At 40.4% G+C, this 21,403-nt stretch overlaps 1 protein-coding gene across 2 annotated transcripts in view; it reads left to right on the top strand.

Moving 5' to 3' along the window:
* pih1d1 (PIH1 domain containing 1) overlaps positions 1-12,223 on the top strand; it is a 14,452-nt gene extending 2,229 nt beyond the window's left edge. The window contains exons 2-11 of one of the 2 annotated variants that reach the window (XM_034893723.1): positions 4,910-5,006; positions 5,931-5,988; positions 7,143-7,331; positions 8,268-8,329; positions 8,737-8,818; positions 8,977-9,073; positions 9,555-9,581; positions 9,744-9,822; positions 11,651-11,794; positions 12,108-12,223. In XM_034893723.1, coding sequence (XP_034749614.1) covers positions 4,910-5,006; positions 5,931-5,988; positions 7,143-7,331; positions 8,268-8,329; positions 8,737-8,818; positions 8,977-9,073; positions 9,555-9,581; positions 9,744-9,822; positions 11,651-11,794; positions 12,108-12,143 — 871 coding nt within the window. In that variant the 3' untranslated portion in view covers positions 12,144-12,223. The remainder of the gene's footprint in view (positions 1-4,909; positions 5,007-5,930; positions 5,989-7,142; positions 7,332-8,267; positions 8,330-8,736; positions 8,819-8,976; positions 9,074-9,554; positions 9,582-9,743; positions 9,823-11,650; positions 11,795-12,107) is intronic. The other variant, XM_034893724.1, reaches the window with a different exon arrangement.
* Positions 12,224-21,403: the final 9,180 nt, after the last annotated feature.

Raw genomic sequence — 21,403 nt, 5'->3', positions numbered from 1 at the left:
GCCAAGCCAGGATGAACAGGTGGAGCTATGTCAAGCCAGGTGTAGATAGCTGGGATAAGTGCACGTTCACGGCTTTCTCAAATAGACCAGGGTATCGATCACAGATTTACTGATGCAGAATTAAGAAGACGCATGCGCCATATGTTTCACCCAATGAGCAGCAGCTTAAATGGAAAGTAACGAGGAGGTGAAGGATTTAATATGCAGAAAGGGAAATACGGCTCTTATCAAACGGAGGGAAAAAGCCGAACAGACCATAGCGGACCCGACTGAATGTGTAAGGATGTAAAAATATCTTCTTAGCCTATAGTCACTCCACATTTTACAAAGTTGTAGGCTACACTGTGTTTTAATTGCTTTAAATATGCTAGTTTCATGTTTCTGTTTTTATGTGATAAATATGCTGGTTTTACTGTAAAGTGTCTTTGACTGGCCTACCATGTAAAGCACTATATAAAAAAAAAGTATTATTATTCAGCCTTTGCCTTAAAATGTGAGCAGAGGGAATAATGTTCCTCGGGAAATGGACCCTAATGACTCTAGGCTTAATTTCAAACCCTTATTCACAATGCGAGAACATGTTTACAACCATATGCACAAATCTCTATAAGCTATATCTAATTCTTTGTAGGCTACAATTAATATTCATACAGAACAATCAGAAAGGGACACCAAATAGAAAAATAAGTAAGTGACTTCAAAACACGCTGTGAGCATTTGTAAAACAATATTCATGGTTTATTCTTCTGACAAGTGACCGCACCAAAATAAAAAGATTAAGAACCATTGCTTTGTTCCCGGTGTGATGAACGTAATTTGTACTGTATATGGGCCACGTTATTGGTCCAGGGATGTGAGACTAATGGAGAAGGTTATGAAACCAATGTAAGCAATAATAAAAAACATTGTGCCTACATATTAAGGAGTAACACAAACTGTCCTTTATTAGAGAAGGATAAGCAACAAGAAAATGAATCATGAATGTATTCTGTGACCAGTCTGCCATTATTATCATCTGGGAATATCACCACATTAATATTGTCACACTTAATCTTCTGAGCGTGTCCTGTATGAACCTGAAGCTGAGACCACGGACGATGCGCTGCTCATCTCTACTTTTACAGAGAGAGTGGACACTGACGCGACCCGCAGGTCTGCCGACAGGCGGCGGCCACCGGGCAGCGGCCACCGGTCACCAGCCACGGCCACCGGGCAGCAGTCACCGGTCACCAGCCACCGGCCACCGGTCACCGGCCACCGGTCAGCGGCCACACGCCAGGCAGCCTCGAAACAGTACCGTCCCACCGGGAAAAGTCCCACTCCGCATCAGGGTGCCAGTGCAACCATTCCTAAACATCTAAACAGCTGTAGTAGGGTTTAAATCCAACTCGCGACAACAATAGTGACTAATCCTATAGGTTAATGCATGTTAATAAAATAAAGCAGAACACATGCAGAAGACAACGGAATAACTGTTAAACACGTTTATGTCGGAGCAGACGGCAGCTGATTTGACACATGAGACTCCAGGATTAATTTTAGCCTGGCTGTTAGCCTGCTCTGGACCAGGCTAGCCGCAAAGAATAAATCTCCATGGTTACTTGGCTGGGCTTAATTCAATCCGGTTTCGTGCAACCGAATCCAAGCTAAATTCATCCAGGATAACTTGAATATCCTGGCTTAAGCCCTTATCCTAGTTTCGTGCAACAGGCCCCTGTTGCACGAAAGTAGAATAAAGATATCCAGGATGTAAAAAAGCGCAGCTTGACTTAGTGTGATCTGCTCATCGCGGCTTAATCGGTTGCACGTTTGCCGAGCCAAGATGAACAGGTGAAGCTATGTCAAGCCAGGTGTAGATAGCTGGGATAAGTGCACGTTCACGGCTTTCTCAAATAGACCACGGTATCGATCACAGATTTACTGATGCAGAATTGAGAAGACGCATGCGCCATATGTTTCACCCAATGAGCAGCTGCTTCTAATGGAAAGTAACGAGGAGGGGAAGAATATTCAAAAAGGGAAATACGGCTCTTATCAAACGGAGAGAAAAAGCCCAACAAAGCGGACCTACTGAATGTGTGGGGTTTAAAAATAGAGCCTTTGCCTCAAAAGAGAGCAGAGGGAACTAATGTTCCTCGGGAAATGGACCCTTTAAGGACTTTAGGCTTAATTTCAAACGCTTATTCACAACGTGAGAACATGTTTTACAACCATTCAATAATCTCTATAAAATATTCCTAATTATTTGTGCAATTAATGTTCATACAGAAAAATCAGAAAGGGACAACAACAAGAAAAAGAAGTAAGTGACTTCAATACACGCTGTGAGCATATGAAAAACAATATTCATGTTTTTTTATTCTTCTGACAAGTGACAGCACCAAAATAAAAAGATTAAGAAGCATTGTGGTGTTCCCAGTATGATGAATGTAAACTATATACGTACTGTATATAGGCCACGTTATTACTCTGGTGATGTGAGACTTATTCAGAAGGTAATGAAACCAATGTAAGCTATAATAAAAAAAACATTAGGCCTACTTATTATAAGGAATAACACAAACTACCCTTTATTAGAGAAGGACAAGCAACAAGAAAATTAAATCATGACTGTATTGGTCTCTGACCAGTCTGCCATTAATATCATCTGGGAATATCGCTACATTAAAATCATCTGGGAATAGCACTACATTAATATTATCTGGGAATATCACTACAGTAATATCATCTGGGAATATCGCTACATTAATATCATCTGGGAATATCGCTACATTAATATTGTCCCACTTAATCGTTGGAGCACGTCCTGTAACCTAAAGCTGGGACCACGGACACTGACGCGATGCACAGGTCTGCCGGCAGGCAGCGGCCGGCAGGCAGCGGCCGGCAGGCAGCGGCCGGCAGGCAGCGGCCGGTAGGCAGCGGCCACCGGGCAGCGGCCGCACGCCAGACTGCCTCTACACACTACCGTCCCACCGGGAACAGTCCCACTCCACATCAGGGTGCCAGTGCAACTATTTCTAACCATCTAAACAAATGTAGAAGGGTTTAAATCCAACTCGCGACAACAATAGTGACAAGTAGGCTAATGCATGTTAATAAAAATAAAGCAGAACACTTGCAGAAGACAACGGAATAACTGTTAAACACGTTTATGTCGGACCAGGCTAGCCACAAAAAATAAATCTTCATGGTTACTTGGCTGGGCTTAATTCAGTCTGGTTTCGTGCAAACAAATCCAAGCTAAATTCATCCAGGATAACTTGAATATCCTGGCTTAATCCCTTATCCTATTTTCATGCAACAGGTGAGTCGACTGCCGATGTGAGATGTGAGTGTGCAGATTTAAACGGTTTACGATGTGCCTTCTGGTTTTTCCACCTAGTGGTCTCCGATGGAGCTAGAGTTGTTTCTTTATAACATGCGATAAAATAAATAATCGTAGAGAAAAAAATGTTTGAGAGAAAAAATTATCACACTTATAGAAAAAAAGCATTTTAGGGGAGAAAAAAAATAATATAATACAATAGCAAAAAATAATATTTTAGATTAAAATTCTTTAAATATAAATGTTAAATGTTTTAAAAATATTTGTGAGAAAAAAAGCTCTCAATACTCTTTTAAACTGTCAAATATGTATTTTTGCTATAAGTGTGAAAGAAAAAAAAATCTAAACCGAAGTCGTTTTTGCTCTCAATGTAAGATAGTGTCATGGGCGGGGCCACGTTCCTATTGGCCAGTTAGGTGAGCACTGTCTTGTCTTTGGAGTCCATCTTAATCTTAATCACCATGGTCATCAGCATATATGTGCAGCCTTAGTTGAGTGCGGCAGCTAGCGTTAGCTAACTAGATGCCAGCCCGCTTCTAAATAAATACATTTTTATTTTTAACAGTCAAACTGAAACACTGGTGGTGAGCTCCATGTCCTGCAGCCGCAGACGGACCGCCATAAGTGGGGCATCTTGTAGGCTATTTGTTGCGAAGTGATGTATGTGCAGCTCAAATCGGCACTCAGCTCACATCGGGTAGTGGCACCCGTCTACAGAAATCCTGTTCACTCCCGATTTAGCCCCATTGTACCAAATTTGGTTGCAGTTCCACCAGAGTTCCACTGGAGGTGATCGCAGGCGGGTGCAAAATGAATGGGACTTTATGAAGCTAGATGGCTACATTTTTCTCTTTCGCCTGATTGTCGTTGAGAAATCTCAGATTTGATTGTAGTTTTTGCAAGTTCAACATGGATTATAGGTCAAAATTTGAATGAATAAGTATTTAAGTCCTTTCAATTTCTCACAGGTTGAGTTGTTGTTGCCCATAACATGCTAGCATTCTGCTAATGAATGCTGATTGGTCAGTGAAGGACTGATTACAACCAGAGAACCTGCTTGATGCGAAGCAGAACCAGAATGTCTGAGTGAAAATTTCAATTTGGTCTTTAAATCATTAGCAAACCTCTTTCTAACATGTGTATTGACAGGGAGAGCCTAATCTGTCAGCTGTGTTGTCGATGCCTCAAGAGAACCAAGGAAGTGACTCAGAGCTTGCTGCAAAGCAGTATCTCTGGCCGTGTGATGTGTATGACGTCATTGAGATTTTAAAAGGCTTTTTAGAACAACAATGTTTAACATGCAGCTTTATGATGCATTTAGTATTAACAGCAGCCAGCAGGTGATAGATATCAGTTCTTTTTACTTCTGAACAATGAAGAAAATGAGCTGTTTAGAGGGAAGCTAACGTCACGTCAGCAAACAGCTGTTTTATTCAGGTGAAACTACTTTAAAGTTGGCTTTTTGTCGGGGCTGAATTACATGGTATTGGATCAGTGCATATACTACCACAAACCTTTTTTTTTACCAGAATTATCCTTTAATTGTTATATTTTGTGTCTGAATGTTGAATTCACTAACAGATTTTTGTCTGTAGCCATGACAACAGACTCCTCACTCCTCAACTCCGAGCTGGACTTACAGCAGCAAGAAGAGCTGTATCAACAGCTGCTGTTACAGGTAATATTGCTTTAAAGTGAACTGGTTACTTTAGCTTAACAACACAAGTGAGAATTACAGGGTGATGGTAGCCTAGAAATCTAGACGCACCCTAGCGGCAGCAAATGTTAATTGAAGCTAGGGTCAGTCTAGCAACTCTTCGTTGACTTGCAAGCTGGAAAAACCAAATTCTGGTCAGGCCAATCACATCGTGTATAGAGTTGGTGGGCGGGCTTAACATAAGGTCAGCAGAGTTGCAAGGGTTCGGTGTGAATTCCCTGCTACGACAACCATTTATCCAACCCCTCAGATTGAGCCCCATCAATGGTGAGTTCCCAGACCCAACATCTTGATGTGGCTAGTCAGGCTAGGGTGATGGTGTAAGAGGAGCAAAAGTAGAGAATTGTTATAACGATACTGACTTAGTACTGTCAGTTACACATCAGTATCCTTAGTAACAGTTAAAGACTGTGCAGCCCTCCCAAATCTATTTGGCCCGAGAGTGAGCTGGATGAATAAACATAACCACGACTATAAAAGCACAGAAGGCCTGTGATGTACTGCAAACATAATGTTATTTTTTTTTAAATCCTTTGAGTTAGGTCTATACATTTAGTCTGGGAATTTTTTTGCATCCCTTTTTTCATCCTCTGCTGCATTCCAGATGAGGCATGATTTTGTGTAAATGTCTAATACGTATAACAAGCTAATTCTACACCATACAAAAACTCTATGTACTAAAACCCTGTTGTAAAACACCAGCTTCCTTTTCCTCTAGTTCGTCCTGCCACATCATCAGCACATTAGTGGTCTTTCTTTCTGTTTGTGTTCGTTTTTCTTTTTATGTCATCTTTTGATCTAGCTGACTATGTGTACAAATTTGTGGACACCAATGTGTCAGCATACCATTCAGTAACTTATGGAGACTGCTGGCTTTCTCTTTAGACAGTGGGAAAGATGCAGACTGAAAACCCAGACTTCAAAGTAATCCGACCACAACCTGGTAAGTTCTTCCATGTGGCCTACTTAAGAATGATGAGACCGATAAAATTACTTTTTGGGGGAGGGTTTCCCTTGACTGAGCTTAATAAAGAACAGTTTTTTTTATTTGAGGATTTAGGACAATTATGGCTGTAACCAAAGAGAATGTTAATTTTTCCCTATTTCTTTGTCTGACAAAACCATCAGCTTTAACAGTTCCAGCACTTGATGGGGGCTATCCACAGCAACCATAACTAGGCTCAAACTCATATTGCTCAACTTCATTAGACTAAACCTCGGACGATAGCTAACTCTAGCCGTAACAGTAGTGGCACCTCTCTAAATAAAGAAAATAAACAAACAATTGTTAAGTACATTTGTTAAGCCACACAACTCATAGTCACTTCCAAATAATTACTTTGATTCCATGAGAAGTATAAAAATACACTCTTAACCACATATTCTCCTGCAAATATTCTTACAATTCAGAAATAATTTTCAGAAAAATATAATTAACTCACTTTCACTCCAATGTGCAGCCTGTGCTCCAAGACACACGTACACATACCTGGATTTCAACACACACATATCTCCCTTCTAAATTAAGCAGAAAACATACAAATGAACATCGCTTAACAGTCAGCATACATACATTAGGAGATAATTCTGCCTGACATACTTTGTACTTTAGCATTACTTACACTAACCTCGCTGTCCAGTGTTGCCCTCAGCGTGGCGGAGATACATACACAAAACTCTTACAGATCTACAGAAATTGTCAGGAATACTAAATAATTTTACCGAACTTTATAGGGATATTTGTCTTACACATAAACAGATATCCAAGCCACGGCAGTCAGTCACCTACTGGTACTGCCGCTGCCTTGTTTCTGGTGTCTCTGCAAAACTAGGCGCTAACGTGAGATTTGCCTTGCCTGCTACTCATAGCATAACAATTCCCCCTTGAGTGAAAAAGAATGCTACTACAGTATCCCACAAGCAAAATACATAACACTTCTTAAGGAGAAAACCCTTGTCCACCTGGCTACATACAAAACACGAGTTAAATCAAATCTTGTCAAAGTGCCACAGTTAGTCCATGGATATGAAATATTGTTGTTGTGGCTTTGTTGTTTTCATCTTTGTCTCTCCCTTCCTCCTCTCACCCCGTCTTAGGCATGTGTGTGAAGACTTTCTCAGTGCCAGGAAAGCAGAAGGTGTTTGTCAACATCTGTCAGTCAAACTCTGTCCCAATGCCACCTGAACTCTCCAGAGAGGAGCTGGTGGAACTGCTCCAATCAGAAGATCCAAGCGGCTTCAGAGTTCCCATGAGCCTCGGCGAGCCACACGCAGAAGTAGACAATAGTATGTGACTAAAGGCACACACAACACATAGTACATTTGTTAGTGTTGTTTTCTTCATTGTCCTCCATTACATTTTTATGCAATTCAACTCTGATCTAGCGTCATTTTTAGTTATTAATAAGCCTTTCATTTACATTCCTGTGTGCAACAGAATAATATTCAATGTTTAAATAATAATAATAACATACAAATCACAGCTGTTCTCCCTCAGGGCCTAAATGTTGCACAAAGCTAGTTTCATTGTGGAGCAACATCTGGTCCACACAGTTAACGCCCTATGTAGGCGGAGTGTTTTGCAGCGGCATGGGGTTCAAATCCAACCCCGGGCCCCTTGCTGCATGTTGGCCCCAAATCTTTGAGTTAGTGTCATTACTAATACTAATTCATTGTAATAATTTATCACGGCAAGAAATGTACATTACAAAAGGCGTTTTGCACAGCAAGACATGCTTTCTTATGTTACTAATGGCACTTTCTGTAGAAGCTACGTTGGTGGTGGTTTGCAGCAATAGAAAAGCCTTGCAGTTACACCTCTCTTCTTTTTAAAGTCCGGTGGGTTAAATAATCAACCACGGCATTGAACTCCTGGCACAAGAGTAATGTGTGGACATATTCCGTTTGTAGTCACAGTAAACTTTGAAATGGGTGATCCCAGTGGCACTGCACGTACACAAAAAGAATACTCCAAACAATCTTATAGTGATACTTTAGATGACAAAACTGATGTTCTCTGCAGGTTTACGCCAAGTGTGAACTTCATGTGAACTTCTTGTTTTCTCTGAGGCTTACATGAACCACACCAAATTCCATTCTCAAATGTGGCGCTTTAAAGTTTCTTTAAATAGTTATTATTTAGGCCTACTTTTCCAAATATGTATCAGTTACTTTTCCCAATCCACATGATCCACATCTGTATGTCTTTTTACTCTCTTTCAGACTCTCAGGGTTGCACAGCATTTGATGTGGTCATTAACCTGGAGTTCTTCCAGAAGTGCCAGGTCTGTTTCTGTCTGTTTTAGTTTTACTCTTGGGGTCTACTGGAATAGGAAAAAATGTTTTGTTGTCCTAAAAGTACGGTTCTCTCTCTGAGCTCTTCTTGCTGCCGTGTCTCCTCCGATTAGTCAGCAGTAATTGCAATAGTATGCTGAATAAAAACAAATCTAAAATTTACCAAATAAAATTGTCTATTGCTGTTTGCTGAGGTAAATGTGAAACATCAAACTTCGCCACTGTGTGTAGTGTTCCTTTGAGTCATCTGTGTTGTCTGTGATTTTCTACACTTAAACAACAGATGGCCATACTTATATTCTGTTACGCCTCCTGTTGGCTTTGGTATAGATGCTTGGTGAGAAGAAACAAAAGTCCTAACCTTCCAATGTGTAACAATATGAAATGTGTCTTGTAGATGGATCCCTTGTTCCAGCAGTTTGTTATCCTGGTCTCTTTAGAGGGTTTGGAGAACAAGTACAATCTGGAGCTAAGTAGAGGTGCGTAACTGCAAATCTGTCTTAAAAAGTCTAATATTGGCCCGGCTCTAGTCTCTGGTGTTAATAACAAGTGTTATTGGGAGGAAATGTGTGTGTGTGTGTGGTGTGTTCTTGGGAGCAGATGTTGATTTTTATTGATTTATTATTTATTTCTGCAGACTGGAAGGTGATGAAGAACAGAAAGTTTTTGGGTTCTGTAAACGAGCAAAACATCCGGACAAAGAGCAGGCCGGTGATTCAAGAGTTGCAGCCTCAGTACGTCCTTCTGACTCTCTCTCTGAGTGATAAAACTTGAGTGACATCTGGAGCCTGTTGCAGAATTCCTTTTTTCTATCAGACACAGTAAACTGTGTTTCAAAGGATATTCTTTTGGAATCTGGCTTCGATGAGGGATAATCAGACATGTCTTTTATAACTGCCAAGTTTCGTTTTGTAGTTTCAGCTTATAAAAGGAACTTTAATCAGATAAAGCTCATAAAATCAGGATACTTGCATTAATGGTTGTAGTCCTACAGGGCTCCTGTGACCTTTAAAGTCTATAAGAATACAAAGACTATATTAGATCATTAACTTGTATGGGAATTTCCTGTGTATTGACGGGCTAAGACATGTACATTTCTCTTAATTTGAAAAAGTTAAAAAAAACAGCACAGAGAAAGGATGGCTTTTCATTGAGTTCTATGATCTGTATCACACGCGTGTATGTATCTCTTACTTTATGTCTCTTCTCCTACAGGGAGAGCTCCACTGTTACAGCCAAAAGGTAAACCTCTTCTTATTTGCCTTTTTAACATACTATTCAAAGTCAGAGCAAATTGTGAGACAGGTTGACTTTTACAGCTGTTGTTTTTCTTTGTGTTTCCAATTCTGGTCAGTCTTTCTCTGTGTCTGTTTTTGATCTTGTCCATTTCCTCACCGTCCCCAGACCAGAGTTCACCTTGCTTGTAGAGCCTCCTGCTGGTGATCCAGAGTACCTAATTGCAGAAATAAAGCTACCCGGAGTGGTGAGGAATACAACACACATATACAGTACCTGTCGAAGATTTGGACTTATCTTTCTTGTTCTTGGAAAGTGTGTCCAGACCTTACCCAGACTGTTACTGTACATAAACACACGTTAGTACAGGGGTTCCCAAAACTTTCAGCCCACGACCCCCAAAGTAACGGTGCAAGTGACTTGCGACCCCCCCCACTATAAACGTATATAAACATTCCGCGCAACCGTGCACGCACTATAGGCGTATCCGAAACACGAGCATATTGACAACACAAAATAACACAACAGATATAACATTATTCTACAGTAATTTACTCAATACTTTAATTTGAACTTAACCTCACCTAATGAGATGGATGTGCAATACGTTTGGAGCACAGCAAGTCCAATCTTGGTCTAATGTTGGAGGCCGCTACTCGGAGATCATCCTCCACATTCAATCGCGATCTGTATTTATTTTGAAGGTATATCAGTGCCGAGAAAGTCTTTTCGCACAAGTAGGTAGTGCCAAATGCCATCAGCACATCCAAAGCTGCCCTGGATAGCCAGCGTCTTAGAATTACACGCTGTCTTCAAGGTTCGGCCGCTTGACAGTTCAACCAATGCGTCCTCCAGCTCGGACGTCAGATGATTTGCCCTTGTTTCAAATCAAAAGAACTGTTCCCTTTTTATTTATTAGCTTTGTTTTATTTTAAATCTTGCCACTAGTTATATCTTATGTTAAAATCATGGCTAACATATGCTATTTCTAATCGTTTTAAAATTTTCATTTTATTTCTGGAAATCAACTTGCGACGCCCCCCCCCCTCTCTGGTTCGCGACCCCCCTGTGGGTCCCGACCCACTTTGGGAATCACTGCTTTAGTATCCCCGCTTTCTTCTAACCCTATGTTTTTCTTCTGATCCATTTAAACCTTTTCGTTAGGAAAGTTTGACGTGGAAACAGTATATAAACAGAAAAAGGCCTAAAAACAATAACACATAGGACAAAAAGGAACACAACCAAATTGCCACTCAACTTAAACTTAAACTGTTTTTTTCAGTTCCATAGCACAACCATTTGGGAGATATTTTGTGATACCGCGCAAAATTGCTGAAGAGATAAATAGATAAATTGCCAAAATTCCAATGTATGAAGCAAACTCTAAATCTCCATGTGCAAGGCAGAACATGGTGATTTAGAGTTTTCTTCATACATTGGAATTCTGGAACCACAGTGACACAGAGCCGGTTGAAAATCAAAGCAGTCAATCATGAGGATACACCCTCTTTTGTAGCATCATAAAACTACTAAAACCCATAGTTATCAGAAAACTATGCATAATGAACCCTGCTGGAATTGTATTCCTTATTTCATTTGGCTATTTGGGTTTTTTGGGGTAATATGGGCATATGTACAAAGCAAAAACCAAGCATTTGAATAGAGATTGCATTTGGCTGAGCCCTACAGGTGACACGTCACCAGTATTTTTTTCTTCCATCATTCTGTAGATCCCTTACTGAGTTTTCCTCTTACTTTTATTCTTGTCAGGGTAGAATATCAATTTCAGAGCTATTAAAATTACAGTAATCCAGTATAAGTATGAAAAATTTAACATGCATCTGTAATTTTCTAGAATCCTATTTTTTGTAAACAATCAGTTCAGATGAAGTCTTCTCTTACTAGTCCATGCCGTATTAATCCATGAAAAAAAATACAGTCAGATGAGCTCTTTTAGCATGTGATGTTGTCATGTCAAGTTCTACGTCACCACGTCTTCTGCAGTCCATGATAGTTAGATGCAGAGACAATGAGTGTAGCAGAGTCTCAGCTGGGTCAACTTGTCTCTTGTGCAGCCGTCGTCCCGCTCTCTGGTTCTGGACGTTGGAGAGGACCGCCTTGTGGTGACAGCTCGACCCTCACTCTTCCATCTGGACATCTTCCATCCCTTCATCATCCACCAGGAGAACAGTGTGGCCCAGTACAACAACAGCACTCAGGTACACAAGCACGCACGCAAGCATATAGTATGTACTGCACACTAACAGGCCCAAATTCAGATTATGATACTGTTCTTTTGTCCCCATCACTTATAAAATGGATGTTTTTTTGTTAAATATGTTTTTTTTTTAAACTAAGAAAAAGATAAGACGATTATGTGGAATGTTTGAATGCGCAGAAACATTTGAACATGAACAGAACCTTTGCTGAAACATATCTGAGCCAATAAAGTCCAGGGATTTATAAATGAATTAAAACTACATTATTTCTCTTAACATACATTACACTTTGTCCTTGTCTTCTTTTCCCCAGATACTTACAGTCACTATGCCCGTGGTATCTTCATGAAACTACATAAATAATGTCCAGTTATTTATTTTTTTGTTCCAAAATGTCACTGTCATAATTAAAGTGTTTGTATAAAGTCACATTTCTCTGTGTTATTTGATTCAAGACTTTTAACTCCAATAAAAAGGCAGAAGGTCCCATAGCCTGCAAAATGTTTTTGTCTCTTCTCACATTTCTGGAAATAATGTCCCAAGCTGTCCCAGCCCTGTCTTGGTTATTGTGGTTTTTAAACTGTTCTTAGATGAGTTGCAAAGTATTTTCTTTACTTATCAGATTCAGTAGTCTGTTTGAGGAAGGGGGTTTACCAAACTCTGAGTCAAACCCTGAACTCTGACTTGATTTACCCTGAGATGAGTTTTTAGTTCTAGAACAGCTGATTTGAGTTGGTTCAACCAACTCAGAGTAGGTTCACTCAAAGTTAAACGCATGCACCACCGCAATAAAAAGTCAGCATGAATGGAGCCATGATACTACGATTAACCATGGTTACAACCACAAACAAATTGGTCGGCGGAAATACTCATGCACCCATACAGCGAGTTTGAACATGTATTTAGTTAAAAAAGCAACACAGCGGCTGCTGTAAAAAAGAGAAATTGCGTTGGAGACAATTGCTGCTAGATTAAATGTGTAACTTCCAATATATTGTATTAATATGTTCTATCTATAAGTATAATATTACTGGTGAAATGGTACTGAACCCATAATCGGTGTCATTGAGGTGCAATCCTGCGGGCGAAAAAGTCACAGGCCTACTAATCACATTCAGAGGCTGCAGCACCATCATTAACAGAATTAGTATTCACAATCTTTTATTTAAAAGGGTTTACATTATTCTGAAATACTGTGGAACTTTTTTTTTAAATGGCTCTTACTGGTTTGTTGCCAGGGAACACTACAAAAACGTTTAAAACACGTTTCAGACTGAGTCGCATTCTTCAGCGTGGGTGAGTGGCTTTCGTAATATTCTCTGCATCAACAACGTTGGGAAGAAAACTGCTGTTTGCAAAAAAACGTAATGCTACACCGAATCTGCAAGCCTGTGTACGAATCTAATTCCATCATCAAGTTTGCGGACGACACTACTGTGATTGGTCTCATCAGCAACAACGATGAGACTGCCTATAGGGAAGAGATCCAGCACCTGGCCGCATGGTGCACTGAAAATAACCAGCTACCCAACACCAACAAAACCAAGGAGCTCATCGTGGACTTCAGAAAGGAGCCAAGAGGCACGCACTACACCATCCACATCTATGGAATGGCTGTTGAGCGTGTCTCCAGTTTCCTGGTCAACCAACACCTCCTGCCTGGTCAAGAAGGTTCACCAGCGCCTTTTCTTACTGAGGACACTGAGGAAGAATCAGCTTTCCTCAACTATCCTGGTGAACTTCTATCGCTGTGCAATAGAAAGCATCCTGACCAACTGTGCAACAGTATGGTATGGAAGCTGTTCTGTTGCAGAGCGCAAGGCACTGCAGCGGGTGGTGAAAACCGCCCAGCGCATCACTGGAACTCCACTACCCGCCATCGAGCACATCCAGAGGAAACGCTGTATGCACCGAGCTCGCAGCATCCTTAAGGACTCCTCTCACCCAGCCCACAAACTGTTTTCTCTCCTGCCTTCCGGCAGGCAGTTCAGGTGCCTCCGGACCAGGACCAGCAGACTAAAGAACAGTTTTTCCCCCAGAGCTGTCTCTTTACTGAACTCCATTCCTCATTGATCCCACTCCCCTCATATACTGATAGACTCTCCTCTCCCTCCTCACACCTGCCTCCATTTTGTTATCTGCAATACTATAATGTTCACCTGCACTGCTGACTGTTACTATAGTAACAACTGTTTAACAAGGATCGCCTTTTTTCACCTACGTAATATTGCGAAAATCAGGAATATCCTGTCTAAAAATGAGGCAGAAAAACTAGTCCATGCATTTGTTACTTCTAGGTTGGATTACTGCAATTCTTTGTTATCAGGCTGCTCGGAAAAGTCCATAAGGACTCTTCAGCTGATCCAGAATGCTGCAGCACGTGTTCTGACGGGAACCAGGAAAAGAGATCACATTTCTCCTGTTTTAGCTTCTCTGCATTGGCTTCCTGTAAAATTTAGAATAGAATTTCAAATCCTTCTTCTCATCTACAAAGCTCTTCATGGTCAGGCTCCATCTTATCTTAAAGAGCTCATAATACCTTACAACCCTACAAGAGCACTACGCTCCCAGAATGCAGGATTACTGGTGGTTCCTAGAGTCTCTAAAAGTAGAACGGGAGCCAGAGCGTTTAGCTATCAGGCTCCTCTCCTGTGGAACCAGGTTCCAGTTTGGGTCCGGGAGGCAGACACCGTCTCCACGTTTAAGAGTAGGCTTAAGACTTTCCTTTTTGATAAAGCTTATAGTTAGGGCATAGAATTGAACATTGTTAGGGAGTGAGGAGTCGCAGCGTCCGCCTAACCCGGCCCACCTGCTTCTCTTCATAGTTGTCAGATTTATCTATCATGTAATCAAGAATATAATAAAACTAAAGGGAGACTTGGCATACAGCCCGATCCGGTTGGGGAGAGTTCTAGCCCGACCGGGCTGGAGCTCTCTTTACCTTCTCTCTCTTGGTTTTTGCTGTAATAATAGTTTTAGACAGCTGGGGACTTTTTTTGAAACACTGAGCTCCTCTCTCCTCTATCTTTCCATCTTTTCAATTATGTGCATCCATGTCCCAGAAATGCTTGTTACTAACCTAGCTCTGGGGAGTCATTCCCCGGAGTCCTTATGCTTTTTTTCCCCCAGAATGTTCCCTTGGATCAGAGAGGCTCCAAAATCAGGGTAGCAGCTGTCGCCTTGGTCCCGCTCCATGTTCTGTGATGCCATGTTCTACTGCTACACTGCAGTGCCCTGCTATGTTCTGCTGTGCATTGTAATGCCGCACAGCGTCCTGCTATGCCGCAAACTACTACAATGAACTGCTACAGACTACACATTTTTGTCTATTTTTGTTATTGCCACTCTTCATTCTAACCCCAACCGGCCCGTCAGACACCGCCTACCAAGAGCCTGGGTCTGACCGAGGTTTCTGCCTAAAAGGAAGTTTTTCCTCGCCACTGTCGCACTGTTGCTTGCTCTGGAGGAGACTACTAGAACTGTTGGGTCCTTGTAAATTCTGGAGTGTGGTCTATCTGTATAGTGTCTTGAGATAACTCTTGTTATGAATTGATACTATAAATAAAATTGAATTGAATTGAATTGAACTGTTTACATCTGCATCCTTTTGCACTACTTACCTTTTTGCACTACTTTCATTTCAATTTGCACTGCTGACTGTTTAACTTTACTTTATTTGTACTACATTTAAATCATTGTCATACTGCTCATTTTAGCCTAACTTAGTATATCTATCTGTAAAAATTCTGTCTATAATAATAATAGCCATCTGTATATATATATTCATTGTACATACTCACCTGTAAACTCTGTAAACCATTAGTATATTATGTTATTTGCACATATCTGTAAAAATTTGCACTTATAGTTATATCCACCAGTGTATTATATTCACTACATTCCTAGCTGTAAATCTTGCTCACAATACTTGTTATCTATATTTTATATGCATAGGACAAACCCATCTGTAAAATTCTGTTTATAATAGTATTAATTTCTATATTTATTCAGTACATATCCATGTCCTACACTTACGGAACCATTGTATATCCTGCACTTACTGCTATTGCACTTCTGGTTAGACCCAAACTGCATTTTGTTGCCTTGTACCTGTGCCTGTGTAATGACAATAAAGTTGAATCTAATCTAATCTAATGTAGAGCATGTCCACAATGGGTGATGTTAGTGATATGAGGAGAGATAAGGTTATAGGCTACATGACTGACTGACTGGGAAGAAAAACGATACCACTCAAATAGGTGGGCTAGTATCTGAAAATGAAAATGCATCTATAGTCGGGGCCTCAATATCATCTCCCAACGTATGTTTAACTCCCTGTGAAGGGAAACGGCTTCTTCATCAACGGGATCATTTACAAAAAATAAATGCCATGTTTTGAGAAAAAAAAGGTTTTATAGTCTGCCTAACACGGTTAATAAACCAACACAGTTTTTTTTTCATGCAGATAACAAACTGCACCTGATACAGACTGAATGAATGAATGAATGAATGAATGAAGAAATGAAAGAGCGCTGTGTCAGAGGGAGGAGACAGAGAAGAAAACCTGCTCTTGACGGGTTAGGTTCACAGGCTCAGTTACTATATTAACAGACTCTGAGGTTAAGTTCCCTCTTTTTCTGAAACGGGCTGGAGTTACCTCTCAGGTTGGATTAACCTCCCTTTCTGAAACAGAAAACCCAGAGTTTCCCTCATCGAAGGGTTAACTAACTCAGAGTTTTCATTAAGCCTGCTTTCTGAAACGGACCCCAGGAGTGCCTCTGCGTACGGCAGTTTGAAATCTGCAGACGACGTAGTAAAACGTTTTACGCGGTGTTCTCTAATGCTCCAAAACAGATGCTGAAGGCAACAGTTACATTAAGTACAACAGTCTAGAGCTTTATACACAAAGTATATATATTTATATATCTACAGTATATGGCAGAGATGTTTCAAGTCCTTTTTTGAAACTCAAGTCTCAAGTCTTTGAGCTTGAGTCCAAGTCAAGTCTCGAAGACAAAGAGAAAGTAGAGTAGTAGTATCAGAGAATTATGTTCAGATGCATATAAACAAATACAAATTGATACTGGCTGTGTAAGCATTTTAATAGATAAACTTCCATCATTCAGCTCTCTGAATTTTTCAGAGCTCATGGGAAACATAAGACAGGATGAAGTTTTGCAGGCCATCAAACAACTTAATGTTGGTAAAAACCCCAAACCTGATGGTCTGTCTACAGAGTTTTATCAGTTAAATATCGATGATGTAATAAATGTCCTCACAGAGATGTATAATGAAGGTCTGAACAGAGGCTGTATGGGGAATCGTTTTATCAGGGTGTAACGTGCTTATTGTATAAGAATGGTGATGAAAATGACATTGATAGTTACAGACATTTGACTATAATGAATACTGATTGTAAAATATTAGCCAAAGTAATTATGAATAGATTAAATACTATATTAGATGAAATTATAGAAAGAGAACAAACGTGTGCCATAAAAGGCAGTTTAATGTGGGATAACCACTGCACACTGAGAAGAATGATAAATAAACCCGGTAAAAAAGACTTATATTATTAGGCTAGACCAAAAAAAGCCTCTGATTATATTTCTAGAGACTTTTTATGGGCAGTAATGAAGTATTATGGTTTCCCAGAAACTTTTATTCATTTAATCAGATGTCCAAATCTAGTGTGCGTGTTAATATAAATGGTGTTTTAACAGAGGGCTGTAACAGGGCTGCCCGCTGAGCGCTGCCTCTTACATCCTGGCCATCAGCCCCCTGATTAAATCCATTACCTCTGAGAGCCTCATGTCTGGCTAGTGCCCGAAGTTACTGCCATGGCATATGCAGACAATTCAACAGTTGTTATTAAAAATCAGATGGAGATGGAACTTTTAACTAATCATTTGAATTTATATGAATCAGTGTCTGGTGCAAAACTAAATCATGATACAGAGGGTGTTTGGATAGGAACAAAACATTAACAACTTGCCGTTAACATTAATTTAAAGGATGAAATTAAAATCCTGGGTTTAACCATTTGTAATAAAAACTGTTGGAAAACAAACCGGGCGACTAAACTCTGTGAAGTCAAAGAGGAAGTAAAAAAGATTGGAACATCAAAACACCAATTATAAATCAAGAGTCAATGTTATCAGTCTTATCCAAACTCTTGTTTCTGGCAAACATCTTGCCTCCACCTCTCAAATTGATAATTCAATTAAATAAACTGTGTGTGAATTTGGATTGGGGTACAACTAGAGAAGTTGCAAAGAAAGAATATGGGGGGTTGTGGGCAGTAGAAATGTGAATAAGACAACTTTGCCTTCGTAAAGAATGGCATCTTGAGTAAAATAATTTTTTACCCTTGTGTTGTGTTGTGAAAATTAACACTTTTGTTGACACTTTTAAATCGATGTTTGTAACTTTTTCATAGGTTTTTGTCCCTTTTTCAACACTTTTTTCAGTGTTTGTCACTCTTTTGATGTTGAACACTATGTAACACTAATTTCTAAACTTCAGTTTTACAGTTATTTTTTGAATTTATAGCAAATAAACCTAAGCAGAAATTGAAGTAGAAATTAATTAGTTCATTATTTAGACTAAATTTAAAGGAATGTATGTCGATGGATAACCACAGACTGAAATATGTCAACTTTTAATCGAGCGTTGTGTGGAATCAGTCATGTTATTTTGGGTAATTACAATTGGGTAGTTAAAAAGAACATTGATTTAGGAAAACGGGTTAATTTGACCCGAAGACAAATGAGGGTTATAAAAATTAATGATTTTAAATATGGTGGTTACATAAATTTTAAAGGTAGCGTCAAAATGGCGCCATGGGAGGTACGCTTAGTGGAGGCTGGCTAACCCCCTTGGAAATAATCCAAACATTAACAGGTAAAGATGACACTAAAATACAGTCAATATTGGCTTACTTTTATGTGTTTATGAGAAAAAAAAATGAAGTGTATGGTTCTTATTATGTTTACTTTATTTTTTTTGTCAGCGTACCGTACATTCCTGCAGTGACAGTTGGAGGTTTCCCCTCATCTGCTGTCGGCCAGTTGGCCTCTGAGCAGCTCTACTGAAGCCCTGCTGAATCTCAGGCATACTCTGGCTGTCCAGGGAGGGGAAAATACTTCTCTTTTGTTATGTTCCACACCCAGGTTGTCTACAAGCTTTAGCTTTCAGCAGCCGGAATCAGCAGAAGTACAGGACCCTGCAGGATCTTTGTTTTCATTGGCCCAAAAGAAAATATCACATTTACCTGAATCCCCAGAGTTATGAAAATGACACATTATTGTGGTGAACAAAAAATCTAATTGAATGGCTCTTTCCCTTCATGGAAGAAGAAGAGATGTTTTTTTAATCCCCAAGGGGAAATTATATTGTACAATCTGTTTTTACATATTACACACAGGACCTTATACATGCACTAATGGAGAAATGTCACATGTAGGGAGCTGCCTGGGCCCTGTAGAAAGGCATCTTCTATGGGCCCCTCCCCGCATCCAAAGCTATTCATTCTAGCATCTTTTTGGGCACCCCTGACATGAGGGCCCTGGGTACTCAGTCCTCCTCCCCCCAGCGCAACGCCCCTGCTTCCCATTAAAGGCGCCCTAAGCAGTTGGGGTTTTGTCGCCTTGCTCAATGGCACATTGGCAATGCTCAGTAGGTGAACTGGCATTACTCCAGCTACCAGTTCACAGTACAGTAGTTTTAACCATCTCTGGTGGCGTTTCTCAGGTTCACTTCACTGAGGAATCCATTTCCACCAGTTGGGAGCGGTGTTGGAGGCAGTTGCACAATGCACAACTTTTTATTGATGTCTGTGTTTTTTCAAAGACAGTTTTTTTTTTTACTCTGTCAAGATTTTTACAATGTCACTGTTTTCAGTTTCAACTTTCTGTCACTGTTTTGGCTTAGGGAGGAGGGGCCTGAGGGGAGGGACAAGGGGGCGTGGCTTGTGGGAATTTACATAGGCTGCTGGCGAGAGACCACACCTCCAGACGAATCCTGCCATTTTTTCACACAGAAGCAGGCTGGTTTAGTGTTAACTTTTAATGTAGCTTGTCATTGAATGCGTCCAGCCTTTTAGTGAGTGTGTGATTTGCCTAGAAACCTATTATGTGAAAAAATGGCCAATATGAACAGACTTACTTGAGATTTGGAGGTTCCAGGTGAAAGTGTGGAAGACATTGCAGATATGCGGTTTTAACAACACTGGGAGGATTTGTTTGGAGGTGTGGTCTCTCGCCAGTAGCCTCTTTAAGTTACCCGTAAGCCACGCCCCCTTTATCCCTCTCCTCAGGCCCCTCCTCCTTATGCCAAAACAGTGACAGAAAGTTGAAACTGAAAACAGTGACATTGTAAAAATCTTGACAGGGTAAAAAAAAAAACTGTCACTGAAAAGACACGGACATCAAGAAAAAATTTAAATTGACATTGAAAAACCCATCATGATGCAAACAAAATCAAAATGAAATGAAATAATATCATAGGATTATACGATCATTACTTTTTGATGTTTTATACTTCAGTTCAACAGTTTTCAATGCCAATATTTGTTGTTTCAATGCCTAATTTTATTAGGAAAGAATCGACTTTTGTGATTTAATTTAATTTTGCTGTAGAGTAATTGTTCCAAGAAGTTTAAATCTGTGAATATCTTTACTACTTTGCTCACGTTTACAAACCAAGAGAACAGATCATGAATCCGTGAGCAGTTCATTAAACCAAGGGAACAGATTTGTATTCTGTTCGCACGTTTTTTTGATGTTTTCTCAGCTGACCCAAGGGGGGCTCCGTAGAATGGAACCCGTTCCATGTGGGTGGAAAAGGAGTGTCAGTGAAGTCAAGAAAACAGGAATCCTTAATGAAATAAGTTCTCACCGTGTCCACTCCCTGGCGATTGCTACCGGGGAAAACCAAAGTGATATCCTTTTCCTGTTTCAGTTGCGCCATGGTTGACCCACTTCCTTTTTGTCGTAAATCAAGCCTTCATTTCCCCAGGAAATCAAACCTGGTGGCAGACAGGATTTCATAGTGAAAGCAAGGATAGGGAACCAATTTAAGCTTTGTTGGTGCCATCAATTCATTGCAATTACATTATCAACAGCGGTCGGGGGGGTACGGTGCCTTGCTCAAGGGCACCTGGCAGTGCCCAGGAGGTGAACTGGCAGCTCTCCAGCCACCCATCCCCGCTCCCACACGGGGTTTTGATCCAGTGACCCTCCGGTTCCCAACCCAACTCCCTATGGACTGAGCTACTGCCACCCCCATTACTGTGGCTTTTAAATGTAGCCACTTACAATTACCAGTGTCTTCAGTGCATATCTTTGGCCATAAATGTAAATAGAGGAATTTTTTTATTTTGTTGGATGACCTCTTTAACACTTCCATTTAGAAATGTAGCAAGCACAGTAACGTCAACAACAAGAGGTCAGATCAAATCACGACAATCCCTTTGTGAAGCAGTGTCATAACTTATTCCCTTTGTTATTTCTAGGTGGAGCTCTTTCTGTGAACTGGAAACCTTCCCTACATGGAAAAGGCCAATGAGTGAAATCACTCTTCTATTACTGGATCAGGTCTGCTCATCCC

The sequence above is a fragment of the Etheostoma cragini genome, chromosome 15 (genome assembly GCF_013103735.1).
Source record: "Etheostoma cragini isolate CJK2018 chromosome 15, CSU_Ecrag_1.0, whole genome shotgun sequence".
Taxonomy (NCBI): domain Eukaryota; kingdom Metazoa; phylum Chordata; class Actinopteri; order Perciformes; family Percidae; genus Etheostoma; species Etheostoma cragini.
Note: the sequence above shows the minus strand (reverse complement) of the source record. Positions and strands in the feature narration are given on the sequence as shown.